At 40.2% G+C, this 19,419-nt stretch overlaps 1 protein-coding gene across 1 annotated transcript; it reads right to left on the reverse strand.

Annotated features, from left to right (window-relative positions):
* Positions 1-1,518: 1,518 nt before the first annotated feature.
* pigu (phosphatidylinositol glycan anchor biosynthesis, class U) lies at positions 1,519-17,629 on the reverse strand. The gene is made up of 12 exons (XM_022213863.2): positions 17,454-17,629; positions 16,373-16,437; positions 15,684-15,743; positions 15,470-15,532; positions 14,858-14,967; positions 12,385-12,485; positions 12,140-12,237; positions 9,892-10,046; positions 8,819-8,962; positions 8,592-8,716; positions 6,837-6,979; positions 1,519-4,677 (listed from the first exon to the last, which is right to left on the reverse strand). The coding sequence occupies exons 1-12, from the start codon at positions 17,581-17,583 to the stop codon at positions 4,564-4,566; spliced, it is 1,308 nt and encodes a 435-aa protein (XP_022069555.1). The 5' UTR covers positions 17,584-17,629; the 3' UTR covers positions 1,519-4,563.
* Between the last annotated feature and the right edge of the window lie 1,790 nt (positions 17,630-19,419).

A 19,419-nucleotide genomic window follows, 5' to 3' on the forward strand; every position in this document is an offset into this window, starting at 1 on the left:
TATATTTATTACAAGTTTTCTGGAAATATGGCAACATCTGCTGGGTCAAACATATACAAAACTACTTGAATAATCAGTTTTGGTGATGTAGAAAGCTGTGCCCTAACTTCTCATGACTGAATACGATTGACTACAGCTGGTGACTCCACTGAGCTCATTTTATTCACTCAGACTCAGCAACAAACAGTAAAGTGGAGAAGTCTGAGAAGTTCAAGTCAGATCTGAAAAAGCAAATAATTGACTTGTACAAGTCAAGAAAGAGGGCTGCTCAGTGGTTACCACTGTCACCTGACAGCTGGAAGATCCTGGGTTTGCGTCCTGGACTGGGTCTGGGATCTTCCTGCATGGAGTCTCCATGTTCTCCTCTACATGCGTGGGTTTTCTCCAGGTTCTCCAGCTTCCTCCCACAGTCCAGAAAGATGCTGAGGTTAATTGGTGATTCTCATTTGTCGGTAGGTGTGAATGTGAGTGTGATCTTTTGTCTCTATGGTGCTTTTCCACTAGCATCTACTCGACTCGGCTCTACTTGGTTTGTGAGGTTTTCCATTAGGACTTAGTACCTGATACCAGGTACTATTTTAGAACCTACTCGTCTAATGTTCCAAGCGAGCTGACTGGAGCCGATAACGTGATGTCTGCAGAGTGCAGGCCACTGATTGGACAGGGAGTGATGACACGAGAGTGGCTCCTTCACGAAAACCACACCCCCCATTTTAGAAAAAAACTGACAGCAGTGACGATGCACATTACTCTCCACTGCTTTGAATTTGACAAAAAGCCACAGACTGAGCAGCAGGTATACCATGGCCATGATGTCCTCCATTGTTGTGTTGCATTTGTGTCGCACACAAATGACGTTAAGCGACTTCCTGGCTGCTTCCTGACTCCACCCATGATGAGGTGGTACTCAACTGTAGTGGAAAACGACCTCAACCAAGCTGAGTCCAGTAGGTGGTATTGGAAATGCGCCTTAAGTGTAGTCCTGTGATAGACTGTTACCTGTCCAGGTGTCCTCTGCCTTCACCCTCAGTCAGCTGGGACAGACTCCAGCCCTCCATGACCCTACAGAAAATAAAGTGGTGTATAGATGATGGATGGCATGCAAGAAGGAAGGGTTTTCTCCAGAAATAGCACGTTAAGACTTGCATCAAGTTTACTGCTGATCACATGGACAAAGGTTTTAGACTGGTCTAGCTAAAAGACATTTAACCAAATATTAGCATTGTTGTAAGTTCCCAAAATGCATCTCTGGAGTAAATCATACGAGTCGCTGGAATACATTTACATCAAGACTATCATGATATACATCATCTTAACAAGTAGGTAAACTTTTGTTCACAGCTGTGTGCGGCAGAGGCTACTTGGCTTTCTTTGTTTATTTTTTTAAAGACTACTATATTTTATTTTTAATTTGCACATTTTTACAAAAAATAATCTCATTTTGGTGTAAAATGTTAAAGTTTAAACTGGCAAAGAACATCTCACACATCAGTATCAGCAATAAAACACACATGCGGCTGAACCAACACCTCAGGTTTAATCAACATTTATGACATGTTCACTCATTCATCAAACATAATATCAGCCCTGTCCAACCCTGAATCAAACAAAGGAAGATATACACAACAGTATCAAAAGAACTCAAGAGCTCCTCCTTCTTCTCAAAAATAAAGAAAATAATAAATCTCTTCAAAGGTTTCAGTGCAGCAAATAAATAAATATCAGAAATTATTTCTCAGGCATTGGTATCAAAATGGCCGCTGTTCCCGCCTTAACAGGTGAGGAGTTCAACAACAGACTTTGTTTATGTTGTCACTTAATATTCTCATGTACTTGGACACTAAGCAGTTATTTTTCATTTCACATGAAAATCAGTTTATTACAGTTATAAACATTTGATTTTTTCACATCTGAGAGTAACTAAAACCATAACTTTTTTTATCAGCTGTCTTCATAATACAGATTAAAATGTCTTGTAAAAGTTCATCTTTCAGTCCTTTCCTGACACTTCAGAGGCTGTTTAAGGCTTTTTTTTAAATTTGTGAATTCAATCCACCCTCAGTGACCTCTACTGAAGGCAGAAATGTTCTGCCATGTCAGGATGAAAATACAGTTTCCTGATAAAGAAGGAAGGAAAAGCAAATGCTAAAAGACGGGAAAACATGAGCGATTTCATGCCTCAGTTCTACTTTACAAACTGTTTCTGAGTATTTTCATTATCAACCTGTTGATCATTTTCTGGAGTAGTTCATTAGTTGTTTAGTCTATAAAATGTCATAAAATAGTGTTTCTCAAAGCCCAAGACGACCACCTCAAATGTCTTGATTTGTCCACCAACAAAGATATTCCGTTCACTGTCAGAGCGGGTAAAAGAACAAGAAAATATTCAGATTTAAGAGGCCGAAATCAGACAATTTAGACTTTTCTCTTAAAAAAAATCACCCAAACTTATCAGTCAATCAAAATATGCAATGATTAGTTCAGTAGTTGAGATAAATTGATTCATCTTCAGAGTGGAGTGACTTCTTACTGGGGAAAAAAGTGTATTTCTGGTCAGTGTGGATGAATGTTGCTGCTATTGGACATCTGAGAACAGAACAAATCAGTTAAGACAGACATTTTGTGACTAATCACTGATTTACCAGCATATGAAGCAACAATGTGAACGTTTGCTTGGAGGATGAACCCTCAGAGATGAACCAGCTCAGTCTGCGTCTCCTCTCAGCTTCACAGAGCTTAAACTTACAACTTCACCCTTTTATTTCACTCTCTGGGCCTTTGCTTGGCAGCAGCCAGCAGCTATTTTCCCCAACTGGTGAACAAACTGGATTATTTAGCAGCTGAAGAGATGCTGGATGAAAAAATAATTGGGCTGGTACAATCTTGACTGTGAATGAATGATAATGGAACTCTGCTGCTGCAATCGTTATTTAGGGGAAACATTTAGACTCATCTGAGCAGGGAAAGCACAGGCGTCCTGCTTTTGTTTATGCTGGTTCAGTTACGGCGTACTGGGACCCTAAATGGGACTGGTTGTTAATTACACCTCTGCTTTCACACCTGTAGCCAGTTAAAATAGTTAAAACACCTCCCGTAAAACCCATTTCCAAATGTGTTCATTTTCATACCCTGACAGCTAAAACAGTGACTTTAGTCTGGAGTAAACTCTCCATTAGTGTGTAGAGTGGATTTTGGACACTCTATAAATAAAGGAGATGGTTAGCTTAGCTTAGCTTAGCTTAGCTTAGCGTACAGTCAGGAAATGGGGGGAAGCAGCTAGCCTAAACTCTACCTACCAGCACCTCTAAAAGTCACCAGTTAACATGTTAGAACTTGGTTTAATCCCCTCAGTAGTGTCTGTTTATTGGGGCTTTGTTTCCAGCCTTTATGCTAAGCTAACCTCCTGGCTGTAGCTTTGTTTTTACCACACAGAGTTTTTTTTTTTTTTATCTCATTCTCAGCAAGAAGGCAAATATTTCCTAAAAATGCCACACTCGTCTTTAAGCTGTTGATTCGCCTCTCGTCCTAAAACACCTCTAGGAACATGCAATGATAATGATTCATTTTAAATGCGAAAATTAGCTAGGTTTAACAAAGAATTCACTGATTACATGCAAAAACCAGAGGAAACTATAAAACTTCCCTCATTACTGATTCATTTGGTGGACGCTATAGGATTAAAATGGGACTAGATAACATTAATGTGGTCATTATTATAACGATATCGGTAATTTTTATTCCTGTCTCCACAGATGCTGCAGTTGTTAAAACACATTCACTGTTGTCTTTGCTCTCCTCTCTGTTAGCAGTAAGAACTGTTAGTTATTCATGTAAGTCATGTTGGAGGTTTTAGTGACTTCAGTTTTTAGGCAGCTGAAAAGATCACAATCCCGAGTAGTACATTTGTACGAGGTCTGGCTGGTTTCTACTTGAGATGAGATGCAACAATGACCATGTAGGATTTGTTAGTTAGAAATAAAATAGAAAACAGTGAGGAAGAGAATGATTCCAGACTTTCTTCTGGCTTTTCCCCCACACAGATGTTAACAGGTAAACAGAAAACAACAAAAAATAGAGTGTGTGGGCGAGCTGGGTGTCAAATGATCAAATTAGTGTCAGATTCCCACATTTTTAAAACTCCTCTTGGTGTTTACACAAGGCTTCAAAATAAAAGCCTCCCCCTTTGGGACGTTTTATTCTGTGTTGGAAGTTGTGTCTTCATAATAAAAGCAGGAACTGCCGGATAAACAAAATAAAATTCATCCAGAGTGGCTGACAGAAGGAAGAAATCTTCAAAACAAAAGCCACCCCAGCAGGTAGGTTCCAGGTGGAGTGATGCTTCAAAATAAGAGCACTCCAGAGGAGACGGAGCCACATGTCTACATCCCACATGTGTCAGTCATGTAGTTTGTTGCGGTTCTGTTGTTTGCATATGACGTTGTACCGTGCACACGGTCTGCATGTGTGCTTTTGATCGGTTTGAGGATGAGAGTGTTTTATCCTCCTCACTTGGTGTTTGTTCGAGCATTTTCCTCCTCCCTGCAGAGGCTGGACGGGAGCGTTTTATTTCAGAACGAGCGTGGCCTCAGACCCGTCCTTCCTCTTCAGATACAGTCCGTAGGTAAGGTGGTGTTCCCTCCTCAAGAAGGCATAGAAATAATCCGACACCAGCAGGATCTATGGAGAAACAAAGATCAGGACAGTAATAAATACTCAGAGAGAGAGATCAGGGAACTGAGTAAGTTCTCTCAAACAAATGTATTAAATAGAAAAACACATTCAAAATATGTAGCTTTTCCTTATACATCTTTATCAGAAGAGCTTTCATTGATAAAATGAAATCTTCACTAAGTTTAGCGAACTTAACATTGGTACAACAGTTGAAGAATTCTTTAATTAGTCTATTAGAAATGATTTTCTTTTCTGTTACGTAGCATTCAGCACAAAAACTGAAAGTAAAGTTATTAATGAAATCACAACTGATTCACAGGAATAACAACATGCAGCTCTCTTTCAGATGGATCCTGCTGCTATTTGATGCTGCACGTATTTTAGGAAGTTAGAGAAAATATTCCTGAACAGCACGAAGCAACAAACTAGTCTTCAGCTCCTGGTAACATTCTGATAAAACCTGGACTGCATTCATTACTGGTGAGTCACACTAAAGCAGAGTGTCTTCAACATAGTGACGTTTTATCTTAATGGACATTTCTGTTTGTTTGCATCATCGTGCTTCATATCATGATGCTGCCACCACCATGCTTCATATCATGATGCTGCCACCACCATGCTTCATATCATGATGCTGCCACCACCATGCTTCATATCATGATGCTGCCACCACCATGCTTCATATCACGATGCTGCCACCACCATGCTTCATATCACGATGCTGCCACCACCATGCTTCATCACGATGCTGCCACCACCATGCTTCATATCATGATGCTGCCACCACCATGCTTCATCACGATGCTGCCACCACCATGCTTCATATCATGATGCTGCCACCACCATGCTTCATATCATGATGCTGCCACCACCATGCTTCATCACGATGCTGCCACCACCATGCTTCACATCATGATGCTGCCATCACCATGCTTCACATCATGATGCTGCCACCACCATGCTTCATATCATGATGCTGCCACCACCATGCTTCATATCATGATGCTGCCACCACCATGCTTCATATCATGATGCTGCCACCACCATGCTTCATATCATGATGCTACCACCACCATGCTTCATATCATGATGCTACCACCACCATGCTTCATCATGATGCTGCCTCCACCATGCTTCATCATGATGCTGCCACCACCGTGCTTCACATCATGATGCTGCCACCACCATGCTTCATCATGATGCTGCCACCACCATGCTTCATCATGATGCTGCCACCACCATGCTTCACAGTGGGGATGGTGTGTTGGTGGTGACGTACAGCATTTGGTGTCCGCCAAACATAGTGTCTAGTCTGATGTACAAAAAGCTCCATTTAACCTTTTATTTTGAAGGGTATGTTATGTGTAACTGTTATTTACATTGTATGGCAGGTAAAAGATCATTCACCCTTTTTTCCTTGGTCTGCAAACAGTGATGGATTATATCACATCATGATGCTGCCACCACCATGCTTCACATCATGATGGAACTTCTTGGATTCCCTGCTGGTTGTCAGGGATCAAGCCAAATGCCTGGCAAGATGGTAAATGATCGTTTTCACGCTTTAGGTATTGTATAGAGGGAGCTTTACAGGTCAGGCTCTAGTATTGTTATTTCTCTTTAATGCAAATAAGTCAGAATGATTTCTGTCTGAACATCCAATTCTCCAGCAGAAAGCAAATAAAATGTGGAACTTTTCCAGTAAGTTCTGGAGGAAACAGCTGCTATAAATCCTGGATTGTCTCCAGATGCTACACATCCCTTCTCCAACTCAGACCTCTAACTAAAGTTAGCGGCAGAATTCACAGGATCACACTTCTTAAAACATACTTTTATCAAACAACCTTTCCTGATTTTATTTGATTTTCTTGGAACTTTTCAGATCCAGTTGTTTTTAGAAGCTATATTGTGTTTTTATCTGTCTCCTAAATCCTGATAATTTGATGCCTGTCTGTTTGGTTTTTCTGCTTTGGAGAAGTCTAACTTGTATTTTGAAAATGCTCTATAAATAAAGATAACTACTGTTATTATTAATGTTGTTGGTAAGAGTCCCAGCAACACACACCACCACCAGGACACTGAAGCAGCTAAATGGAATTCAGCCATCATCACATTAGATTATCTTGATCAATAATGGGCCTCTGGCTCCGTCCCGGCTGTCCTACCTGCGCCACGTTGAACAGCAGAGTTATAGCGTAGTAGAAGTTGGAGTTGGCGCTGCCGGCGTAGATCCAGAGGTGCCAGAGGACGGGGAACAGAGTGGAACAGGCCAGCAGGACGCAGGACACCAGGAAGATGTTCCTCAAGACTGGACAAGGAGAAAAACCAAAAAAAGCACTCAAGCTTAAGTTCTGGATCATCACTGTGTTTTAACAGTTTAAATGTTCATTATTTTTCATTTAGTAAAAGAACAAAAGTCACATAAAAACAAATCTTTTCTAAAAGAGACTATAGTCAGTGTTTTTATGTTGACAGTGAGAACCATCAGCTCTGCTTCTTTTGCTATTATGACCCACAGCAGTCAGCTAATTTCAGTTAAAAACCTCTAGAAAAGCCAATTAAAACAGGATTCTTCTTTGATTATTAAAGCAGGACAGGGAACAGCTAACGTCATTGTAGCACAGGAAGAACTTGACAGAAATGCTCTCTGTTGAGGAGGATGTCAGTCTGCCACACGATTACTAAAAAGAACAACTGCTGCTGGAACATCTGTGGACCAACCAACTCTAAACCACCTCCACATTTCATTCTGTGGATGCATTTTGTCCTGAAGCAATTTATAGGATGAAAATTCACCTTAAACTGAAAATAATGATTCAAAGAATTTGACACTTCATCCATCTGTATAAAGCCTTTTTGTTGTCAGACATTTAACGTGCACAAATAGGCCAGAATCTCAGGAATCTAGCACATCACCACCCCCTACTACAAACCCAATAAGTCACCTAAAATCACCGTTCCAATAGCATCGGCATTATTGGCTTTGTGAGCTTCAGGGCTTTGAACTGAACACACTGGATTACTAGATTACAGGGAGCTTGTATTATGGATGTGGCTGACAGACGCTCTCATCTGACGGAATTCTCTGAAGTCGGACAATCGCTGGTGTTCCTTTCAGAAAGAGAAAAGTGCTGCATCTGTGATGGGTACTGAAGCATCACTGGTGTGTGAACGTGTGTGTGAATGGATAAATGAATGAATGAGAAATCCTGTAAAGCGCTTTGAGTACCACTCAGGTAGTGATGAAGAAAATAGCACACCTTTTGCTACAGATACCTTCCAGTGTCACTCCTTCACTCCGTTTCCCACAGTTATCCATAATTCTTTTATCTTTTGTTATTTGCTACTCTCTGTCAGATCCCTCATCTCTTACCTTTTATCGTTGCATCTTTGCTATTTGCAACTGTTTGCCAGACTCCTTATCTCCTGTCTTTTATTGTCTGTCAGACGTCTTGATTCAACCACCTTTTCTTCTTTGTTCTCTTCTCTTCTGTTGCTGATTAGCAACCATACACAAATTAACCACTATTCACATTGTATTTACATACGGCCCCCTCCCTCCAGTGTAAATTCGGCAGATTTTAAATCACAGCTCAACAACAAACATGGTAGAAAAACAGAAGCTACCTTATCCGTGTTTTATTTCTCAGTAATTCTTCTGCTGGATCAGTCAAGATAGTTCTATCTTTAAAAATCTGATCATTTATGAGGGTAAAATGATTAAATAATCAGTATTATCTATTAATTTAGGCCAAATTGGTTGGCAGGAAGGCTCATGTAGTTCACTTACAGATAATGTGAAAATTATTATTTTTCCCCTGCAACCAATCGATTGGTTGAAGAGTTCGTACGATTTTAGGCAAATAATGTTTTCTGTGTTTACCTGCAGCCCTTGGTGGACCTGTTGTTTCTGTACTCACATCTGTGCAGATGACTCCAGACAGGGAGGAAGGCCATGTAGAGTGCAATGTCTCCCACTGTGGGGTACGACTTAAAGATGGAGATCACGGCTAACTGCATGAAGATCAGAAACACTGGATGCTCCCTGTAGCACAAACACACAGAGCAGCATGATGGGACTGACCAAAGAAGACAGACAGATGAAGCTGGAAGGGCTGACGGGGTGACGGTGATGTGGAGGGCTTACTTGAGTTTGACAGACAGGGGGATGGTGTAGAAGAAAACGTTGATCTGGAAGACGCAGAGGAAGAAGAGGCGGAAATGTTCAAACATCTCAGCGAAGAAATACCAGAAGAGGCCGATGTTCGGGGTCAAGTCAGGAACAGAGAGACTGAAGGGAGAGAAAACAGAAAGTGTAACAGCAGAGGTCTACCGACTGACCGGGACTAGATAACATTTCAGTGTTGTTTAACACTTTTGAACAATATGTGCTCTGACAGGGACTTTTAACAGTAATAAAATATAAATTCACAACATTCAAGAAGCCCTCATTCGGTGTAAAAAAACACAGACAGAACGCAGTACTCTGCCAGGGCTGCTCGGTCATATGATTTTATTAAAGATTTTGAAATCTTTAATAAAAAATGACCTTGCACTGAGCACAGGCATGTGTTCTGCATGTGTACGTTATGTACAGATACCGAAACACATGACCTAAATATGTAGCATGGGACTCAGAAACAGCCCACAATTTAATCAGTCGTTCCTTGGCTCATTTCTGATGGATGAGTCCTGATAAGTCCTCAGTGGTGGATTTGTAGTAGGATCACAATCATGAGATCACGTAGTGTTCACTTGTCATGGTTACAGTGATGCCATGCCACTATCTGGCAATGATACAGAAAACTTTAACTAATCTGTGGATCCAGACTATAAGCTGCATCACTGATAAAATCTAATCACTTGGTCCTTGTGTCATTTCTGACCTTCCCTGAAAATTTCATCCAAATCCGTCTTTTTTTTTTGAGTAATGTTGCTGACAGACAGACGGATGGACGGAGTGTTCCTTGGCAGAGTAATAATAATAATAATAATAATAATAATAATAATAATAAAAGAATTTCCAGAGTTTAAAAGCCTGACTCCATGAAGCACGTTTCAACCACTGAGCAACATATTAGCTTCTAACAAGCCTTCCAAAGAGACTTCAGACGTTTTTGGACAATGACAGTCCAGACTGGGAGAAACGTTCATGCACAGTCAAAACAAACTAAATGAAGCTCCTCCACAGTGCTACTTAAACTTTCTTTCTCCGCTTACATGAAGCCGTAGACGGACGGCATGTAGTCCCAGGAGCCGAGAAGGAAAAACGAGAGACAGATGAGGACAAACAGGCTGCCGAGGTACATGAAGAGGTACTGAGCGATGAACCACCAGAAGCTGGCTCGCCGAAAATTCACCGGGATGTACTGACGCTGGAGGAGGAGACACAGAATCACAGACAGACATTAAACACAGGCGTAAAAACAAGAAGGAATACTCAGATATTTACCGTCTGGATCCTGAAACCTGCAACTGCTTGGTAAATGCACATTATCGTTTTATGAAATTATCAGAGCCCAAAACTCAAAAAACAGAAAGACTCACTGGATTTCTAACTACTCACTAGTTATTCATCTGAGATGTGCTGCTCCATCAGAAAACCTCTCTATTCTACATGTGGAAACAAAAGTCACCATAAATAAACCATTCACACTAACCAGATTCTTTAAAAAATAAAAAAAAGAACTCTCTGCTTCTGCATGCATTGAAGAAGCCATTAGTGATTCAGCAGAAAGCAGTCAAGTATAAAAACTGAATAAAATGTAAGTAGTAAAATATCCATAACCACAGTACTGCAGGCACTTCCAGCAGTTTTTGTAAAGTATATTAAAAAATGAACATTTGTGTGCTGTTTTTATGATTTGTGGAATAAATGTGGACGAAAGACACTGTCTGAGTTCTCTGTAGCTCTCGTGCTGTTCACATAGAGGTGTGAGACTTTCTAAACATGAGGCTACAGTGAGTAAAAATGTGACTGAAGGTTACAAAAAAGACAGTGAGAAAAGCTTTAAAGCAGGTGGAAGAACAGGACAGAAGTACAAACTAGAGATAAATTAATGAAGACAAAGGATATGTTTTTTAACTGATAGTCAACAGTGTTCTCAGGCAATAATTAATTAATCGATAACACATCTTGAGTACAGTGGAGACCATTCTATATCCTGACAACCAGAAGCCACTCAGCTATAGGAACTCTGTCCTAATAGACTTTAGCTCATCGTGAAATGTAAGACTCTCTCTCAGCATGAACATTATTCACCACAGAAGTCTCTGTCATGCTTAGCCACACAGAACTCCTCCTCAAACTGAAGCTAAACACAGCAAACAGGCTGCAGTCTTCTAATCTAATAAACTGCAGGCTTCCTCTTGTAGAACAACAAGCTGCTACTTGTGGAGAGCGATAGTGTAAGATGTGGTATTGATCCAGTACAAAGTAAATACACACTGCAGACTAACGTTTTCAGTCGTCACACTGGTACGACAGACATGGTCAGTTGGTCGCGCCCACCTGGTCTGACCTGGCTACAGGTGAAACACCTCACTAGCTGCACATTTGCTCACCACAGACACTACATTTACCAATGTTCCCTAAACGCCTCACGGTGCAGACTGATGCTGCTCAGACAGGTGAGTGAGCAAAAATGACTTTGATAAGAGTCTTTTAAGAGCGGGGCACATTTTTAAATTTTAAAGATTGCAGTCAGTCGATTCTGTATAGTGGATGGAAGCTAAAATCATGATTGTGATCAATGGTCATTTCAGTTTGTAGCCCTGCTATGGCACTAGCCTTTGCAGTATCCTCCTGCCTGCAGTCTGATCATCAGATGTGTCTCAGACTTCTCCTCCTCTTTCCTCAGTGTTGGTTGAAGAACGTCCAGCAACTAAACAGCTCATTTTACACATCAGAGGGGAACAGACTGACAGAGCCATGGAAGTAATTAAAGTTACACTTTCCACCACTATGATTGAAGATGGAGCTGCTGAGCACGGACGGACGCACGGACGGACGGACGGACGCACAGACAGAGAGACAGACAGACAGAGAGACAGACAGACAGAGAGACAGACAGACAGAGAGACAGACAGACAGACAGACAGACAGACAGACAGACAGACAGACAGACAGACAGACAGACAGACAGACAGACAGACAGACAGACAGACAGACAGACAGACAGACTCCTTGATGAAACCACAGCAGCTCAGGCATACAGCAGAGAACTGAAACTAAAGTATCGATCTCATTAGACTGGTTACTATCAGTACCAACGCTGGAATCGATCCACCACCAGCTGCTACAGCTAATCTACATTACATGTTCTGACATGAAAGCACTTCATTTTCTGCCTTATCGGTTAATAGATTTCAGTCAAATCATTAACAGCAATTAATTTATTCATGATTAACATTCCTAGTGAAGACGGTGAAACAAACCACTGGACATGTCCATTCAAACGCTGCATACCTGCATCAGATACAGCATTGCTGGAGCACACAGAGTCAGAGGATAGATGGACTGATAGGTGGCCAAGCACAGAAATATGGCACTCAGCAGAGCGTTTCCTGAAACCCAAACAGAGTTCATGTAGGTCAGAAGAGTTGGCTAACTTTTTAACAAACTACTAGAATTAGATGAATTTCTAAATGGGTAAACAACATAACAGTCAAATCCTGCTCAGACAGAGAAGTTAGATGAGATCTGTGGTTTACCCTTTATGGTAGAGAGGATGAACAGGGCGACGACAGCGTTGTTCAAGCCGCATGTCGACTTGGCGACACAGGACAGGATGGTGAACGGGTTCAACAGGTAACTGTGAGAGAAGGTGACAGTAAATTATTTGGCTGCAACTCTGGAGGCCGATGCATAAAAATCTAAAGTCTGAGTTAAGGTTTCTTTAAAACAAATCAGTTTCATAAAATACCCTTAAGTCCTCTCCTTGACATTACCTTGTAAAGTATTTGGGGCTTTCTCCTTATGTTGTGATACTTAAGGAATCCTTTAAAGTCAGTTAAACCACGGTACAAAGACTGTCTCATTCTATCTCAACAAGATCAATTTTATGTCGATAAAAACTAATGAAATAAACTGTCAGGCCTTCTTGAATGAATTCATGTTGCAATTTCCTTCCACAATTGTTCTTTTCTTTTTGCTTTTATTCACAGATCAAATTTTCTCCTTAGCTTGTGCTTTCTTCTTCCTTTGTCTTCTATTCTTCTGCCATTTGTTGAATATTTGTTTGAAACTTTCCATATACCAACTTTGGGAGACAACACCAATCACCAGGCTGTAAACATGCTCACATAAAAGAGGAGTTTTAGCAGCGTAAAGAGGACCAACACAACGTTAGGCAGGCGGTCATAACGTTATGCCTGATCAGTGTAATGTTATAGCTCAGTACAGCTGCACATTACTGCTCTTAAATGTTACATTTAAACATACCATTAAAGAAATGATACTGTACCCTAATGAAGGATAAGTGGAAATCAGTTGAATGTGATTTATGGATTCATAAATACCTCATCGGTTTTCTAATCTGTGTTCTATCAGCTGCAGCACCAGCAGTGGAAAACTGACAGGACAGCAGATCAGGACCACATTTAAAAACATATTTATGCATGTTCTGTATGACCGGCTGAATACATGTAGGTTCCCATGGAAACACGATGCATTCAGTGTGCCTGTTACTGCACTGCTTCATTAAGAGGGATCAGTACTGCACAGCTCAACAGGCTTACAGACAGTAACTTAAACGCCAAACTCTTAACAGAAGCTCTAGAGAAGGTTTCCTGTGCAGCATCAGTTACCATGGTGATCTAGCAGGCTAACAGAGCACCGCCTTCATGACAACGAAAACCCTGGCTGAATCCCAAACCGCCCCCTACACACTATCCCTACACACTATCCCTACACACTATCCCTCCGTTTGCGCGTTCCCGCGGAGGGTCCTCCATATTAAGGGCCGTCCCAAACCGCGTAGTGCGGAGGGGGAGTGGACTGTTCAGCCCTTAAATAGCGAGTCTGCATCGATGCTCACTCTGTACAATTTTTTCAGGAAGTGCAACGTCGAAATGGAGGAGGAAACAAACATATCGATGTAAGTTCCACATGCGTTTATTTCTCCCACGCCTTTTTCACACTGACAGAGCATCACAAAAAGAGTGATGTAAAAAGATAAATCAAAAGAAACAAATCTTCTTCTCTGCTGATGTTTGATTTAATTGTGCACCCCCTGACACCTTAAAATTTGAACACAACTGACAGAATTCATTCATTCATTTGTTGGATTTGAAATGCCAGATAATAAGATTGGAAAACGTGAGTGAAAAAAAAGTGGGATGCTTTCGTCTTCTGGAAGCAGCAGCGATCCTTGTTAGTTGCAACCTGTGCCACAGCGCGACAGCCATGCACAGTAGGCGTCTTTGTGTTACCATGGCGATGACGTCTTCCGTTTTCCGGTGAGGCGACAGGGCGTCCCATTCCTGACGATCGTATTTATACCCTCCCCCTTCAATAATAGGTGCCCTCCACAGCTGCGAGTGTGACTTCTTTTGGAGTGACACTCGGTAGTGGAGGGGGAGTGTGTAGGGGGCGGTTTGGGATTCAGCCCCTTACTTCTCTTTAACACACTGATCTTAGTAGTGCAGCCCTCTGGTGTCACAGAGAGGGAGTACAAGCAAACAAATGTTCTCCATGTAATCTGTGGAGTTTCACTGTGCTAGAATGATTTTTAATGCACGAAATGTCTAAATAGTTTTCCTTAACTAAGGGAAGTGTATAAGTATGGAATCACAGGAGTGCCACGTCAAAATATAAATAAATAAATAAATAAATGTGGAAATATAAAGAGAAATAAATAAATAAATAAGGAAATATAAAGACAAATAAATAAATAAAAGGAAAAAACAGAAAAGGTAAAAGCAAAGACAAAATTTTCCTTTGTATTTATTTATTTCTCTTTATATTTCCACATTTATTTATTTATATATTTTTTTTGGATTTGGCACTCCTGTGACTCCATATATAAGTGATTTGGTCGTTAAGTCGTTTGGTCCTTATCTAAGGAGAAGTGTCAGACTGAAGGCGTTTTGTGCAGCAGCTCCCAGGTTCAAAAGGCTTCAGTAGGAAGGCCCTCTCTACATGCAGGGTTTGCTTTAGCGCCCTCTGGGGGCAGATGACACTTACAACATGGCTACTTTCAGAGGGATGTAGTACATTTCTTTGGGGCTTCTGATGAGCTCCAAACAGTCCAGAGGATAGCGGTCTGCCTCCAAGGCAAACTTCTGCTTTCTGAACTGAAACAGCATCAAAGACAGGTCAGTAAATGTTAGAGTTGTTTTTACATTTAATTACTAATATGAACAAAACGTTCGATCCAAAGGAATGGTAAATGTAGTATCTGTCATATGTGGCCACATATGTGAAGAAAGGAGTGAAGTTCAGAACACAACAATCAATATTTCATCACAACCTGATGCTAGTAAAACAAATGATCGTCTCTACTTTATACAGTTCTATCCACTGTTGAATAATCTATTATTTGTCAAAAAATGGTGAAAAATGTCAATTTGTGATGTCCTCAAATGTCTCGTTTGTTTCCATAAATCAAAGATACTCAGTTTATTGTTACAGTAGAGTCAAGGAACTAGATTATTACAATTTCAGGAGCTGGGATCAGGATCTCCACTTTTTTCGTTCGGAAATCACTCAAACTGTAAGAATGGACAACCAACTGCACAATCATTACAGTTCATACATGTTTATTTGTTTTCTCTGGATGGTTTGCTGCGTACTTACCACCTGTTTGTTGTAGTCCTTGACGGCCATGTAGAGAGCCACAGCAGTGATCACATCTGCCAACTGAAGAGACACAAACGGTTAAAAAGAAAATCCTTCTGCTTTCTCTTCAGATCACAGCAGCAACAGTCCGGCTTGTGTTCACTGTGGATCCTACTGGAAATATTCCACTTGTTTATCAGCATTTGGAAAAATGTTCTTCGTCTTCACTCACCATAAATGTGATCTCTGCATAGTCCACCACAAAGTGAAAGAGGTAAATGATGAGGGGAGTCTGAAGAGAACAGAAGAGGACATTTGGAGTGAAAACACATATTTAGAGTACAGCTGAACTAAAAACTCATCAGTTACAAATGGAACATGTTTTAACATTAAAACAATAGTTTCCTGCATTAAAAAGGCTGAGATTCAGGCACCCAGATAGCTGAACTGATTGAACAGAAGCTATAGTCCCAGACTCAGCGGCCTGGGTTCAAATGCAGCTCATGGTCCTTTACTGCAGGTTTTCCCCCGTTCTTCTCCCCACTCTCCTGCCTGCCACTCCTCAGACCAGTCTAATTCAGTCTAACCGGTCTAGCTTCAACTCTACACCTTCTCCAGAATGTGCAGACAGAAACAGCAAAAACTGAGGATGAACAAGCCTCAAACTAGTTCATCAACTCTACTTAGACGTCATCTGGAAGGATGCAACTCAGTAAAGTTCTACCTCTTGACAAACAACGCTGCTTTAGTTTGACTGAGAAACGGAGACAAATCTGAAATATTTCTTCTCCAGTTTTCAAGTCAGAACGTGTGTTTTTAAACGTCTTTAATGTTTTCTTTAGAATATTTCCCAGGCTTCTAGGTCTAGGTGGCCGATCGCTCAGTGTTCTGACTGCCTCAGTACGTGTGTGGATCTCTCACCTCATGGAAAACGTCTCCAGAATACGGTGAAACTCCCAAGTCGAGCAGAGCCAAACCTTCAACCACTGCAAACAAACAACCAGAGAAAGTGAGCTTCCTGTTAGGGCTGCCTGATGAACAATTCATGAGGGGTTGTGGTTTTTGTGTGAACAGCATGCAGCTCATGTGTTGTGTTTTCTCCTGCATTTCAAGCTGAGGCTTCATACAGATTTATTACTTTACATTTGTAGTATACAGTTGCATGCAAAATGATTCAACCCCCTGACATTTTTGACATTCTGGCAAAATGAGCAACATTACAGCTGCAGGCGACTAAATCTCAGGGGTGTCAGCTCATCTTAGTCCAGGTTCCACATTCAGCCCAATTTCATCTCAAGTGGACTGGACCAGTAAAATCACAGCATAACAACCTATACAGTGGTATGCAAAAGTCTGAGCACCCCTGATCATTTTTAAGACTTTCCTTTATAAATCACTGGTTGTTCGGATCAGCAATTTCAGTTAAATACATCATATAGCAGACGAACACAGTGATATTTGAGAAGTGAAATGAAGTTTATAGGATTTACAGAAAGGGTGCAATAATTTTTCAGAGGTGGCTGTTGTGTCATTTTCAGTGTCTGATTTCTCAGATTTCTGTTGATAAACCCTGAAACACTGTTTTGCAGAGCCAGACTGTGTGCAGAAGAATGACTTGAGGAGGATCCCTGCATCTCTGCTGAGTGCTACTATGTCCTGATCACTGCTGCAGCCGTGTTCCCTGAGGACTCTGTCCGGCTGTGGATTGTATGGAGGGTTTTATGCTTGTCTCTTCTAATCAAACACAGAATTAAGACACGAGTCGACTCGGCTCTAATTTAAACCTCCATCTACAGAAACCCGTCTGCTGCTGAAGCTCTGTGTAGTAAAACGCTCGTGGGGTTTCTAACGTGTTCACATTGCTGCAGCTAAACCGGTTTGACGTTACCGACGTCCCTCAGTTACACCGGATAACAGCGCCGAGCTGGGGCAGCAGGAGGGAAACGGAGCGGCGTTTCAGCGACCAAACCGGGATCCGCACCGCTGTCGAACCCCCGCTTACCTCTCTTCCAGGCGGTGATCGGAGACACCACCTCCACCCTCTCCGCGATCAGCTCCGCCAAGTTGGATCTGAACAGAGCCGCTCGGATCGTAACAGCTAAAATCAACAGCAGAGTCAAGGGAGCCGCCATCTCGACAAGGAAGCGCTGTCCGCCCTGCGAAGGGCACGGTGGGAAATGAAGTCCGCTTGGAGTGAGGAAACCCGGAAGTCCACTCTGAAAAACATGATACACTATTAAATGAATGAAAAAAAACCTTCCATATCATTTACTTATCATTTAGATATCACTCCTAAATAATAATAATAATAATGATAATAATAATAAAAAATATTATTATTATTATTATTATTATTGTTGTTGTTTTAATCATCATTTTACTATTCTATTATTTTAGGCAGAAATTTAGGAGAAATAAACACGATTAAGGAAATACACTCCAATTGTTGTTAGTTGTCTTGTCAAGCGGAACAATGCCATTCTGTAATTTTGTAGAAGTTTTCACCCGGAAACTCTTTTTGTGTTGGATCAAAACAAAACCGACAAAGCTGTGTAAAGCTAAAGACAGTAAATTCCCTGGTTTCCGCCAGTGAGGTTTTCCTCTTATCAAAATAAATTAACTCTGAAGAAAAACTGATTCAGTCTAAAGTATGTGAACATATTTTGGTAACAATCGGGCACGTGCTTTTAGAAAAAATCTTACAAAATTATTAAATGTGAACTATCTTTATTATACATTTTTCATTTTCAGTGTGTTTTATTTGTATGAATGTGAATGGGTCAATATATAATGTGTGACTTCTTGTATCATAGTTGACATTTTTGCTGTTTTCAAGCCTAAAATCAACATGGCCGCCTATAACCAAACACCACATGGCACTTTTAGACTAAGATTCTTCTAAGTATTATATATACAACTAAGTAAAATTGAAATTGAAAGTTATTTACAATGATATTCCAGTAAACCTGTTAACTACTTCATTTTAAATAAGTCAGAAAGCCTTGGAGTCTGTCCAGTCTTTACTTCAGGAGGAAATGACATCATGTGGAGCAGGTCATGTGATCTGGAATTAACACACTTCCTGCAGAGGTGTTTTTGTAATGGGGAACTTAGTGGAAAGTGATTTCTGGGACACAGATACAATTTGTTGTTTTCCATATAAAATCTGATATTTTGCCAAAAAAGAAACATCTGTCATGATTATCTCAACTAAATAAAAAGAACACAATCCAAGCTATTTCTGAATCAGCTCATTTTATTATTGTTTAGCTAATTAGAAGGTGGTTGTTATTAAATTCAGACGGTTATTTAGTTGACATTTTAGTCATATCCAGTTATTTTTTTAATAAGTGATTGTTTCCATAACAAATAATTATGAAATTTGAAAAGATATGATCATAATGAACATAAAAAAATATTATTTGTTTTTACTTTTAATAAAAAGGTATGCAAGATATATCTCATGGACTTCAAAGTCCCTCAATTATATATTGACCCGGAAAATTTTTTAATCATTTTGAACAAATTTTGAATCATTCTGGAAAATTGTCTTGTTTTTTCATAAGGTTTTATGTCAGCTTGGTTCTTTCTTGTCATTTTGGATAATTTTTGTGTTTTTGGGATGATTTTCGAGTCATTTAGGACAAATTTCATGTCATTCAGGACTAATTTTCTGTAATTATGGATCATGTCATAAAATTTCAGGATTTTTTTTGTAACAGGGTTGACATTTTAGTGTTATCAGTCATTTTTTTTATTAAGTTATTGTTTCCATAACAAATAATTATGGAATTTGTAAAAACATAATCATAGTAAACACAAAAAACTGTATTTTTGCAACCTTTAATTTAAAAAAAGATATATCCTATGAACTTCAAAAGTCCCTCAATTATATATTGACCCTTATGTAAATATTTAGCTCAGAATTCAATGGAACGGTTATGTGGTGCTTTTATACTGAAATTTGT

The sequence above is a fragment of the Acanthochromis polyacanthus genome, chromosome 5, assembly GCF_021347895.1.
Source record: "Acanthochromis polyacanthus isolate Apoly-LR-REF ecotype Palm Island chromosome 5, KAUST_Apoly_ChrSc, whole genome shotgun sequence".
Classification (NCBI taxonomy): domain Eukaryota; kingdom Metazoa; phylum Chordata; class Actinopteri; family Pomacentridae; genus Acanthochromis; species Acanthochromis polyacanthus.

Excerpts from the sequence above, each read along its gene's own strand:
- pigu (XM_022213863.2), bottom strand. The coding sequence starts at position 17,583 with ATGGCGGCTCCCTTGACTCTGCTGTTGATTTTAGCTGTTACGATCCGA. Across the intron at positions 16,438-17,453 it reads GATCACCGCCTGGAAGAGAG|TGGTTGAAGGTTTGGCTCTG; the intron begins GTAAGCGGGGGT and ends GTTTGTTTGCAG. Across the intron at positions 6,980-8,591 it reads CTGGAGTCATCTGCACAGAT|TCTTGAGGAACATCTTCCTG; the intron begins GTGAGTACAGAA and ends CTCCTTGTCCAG.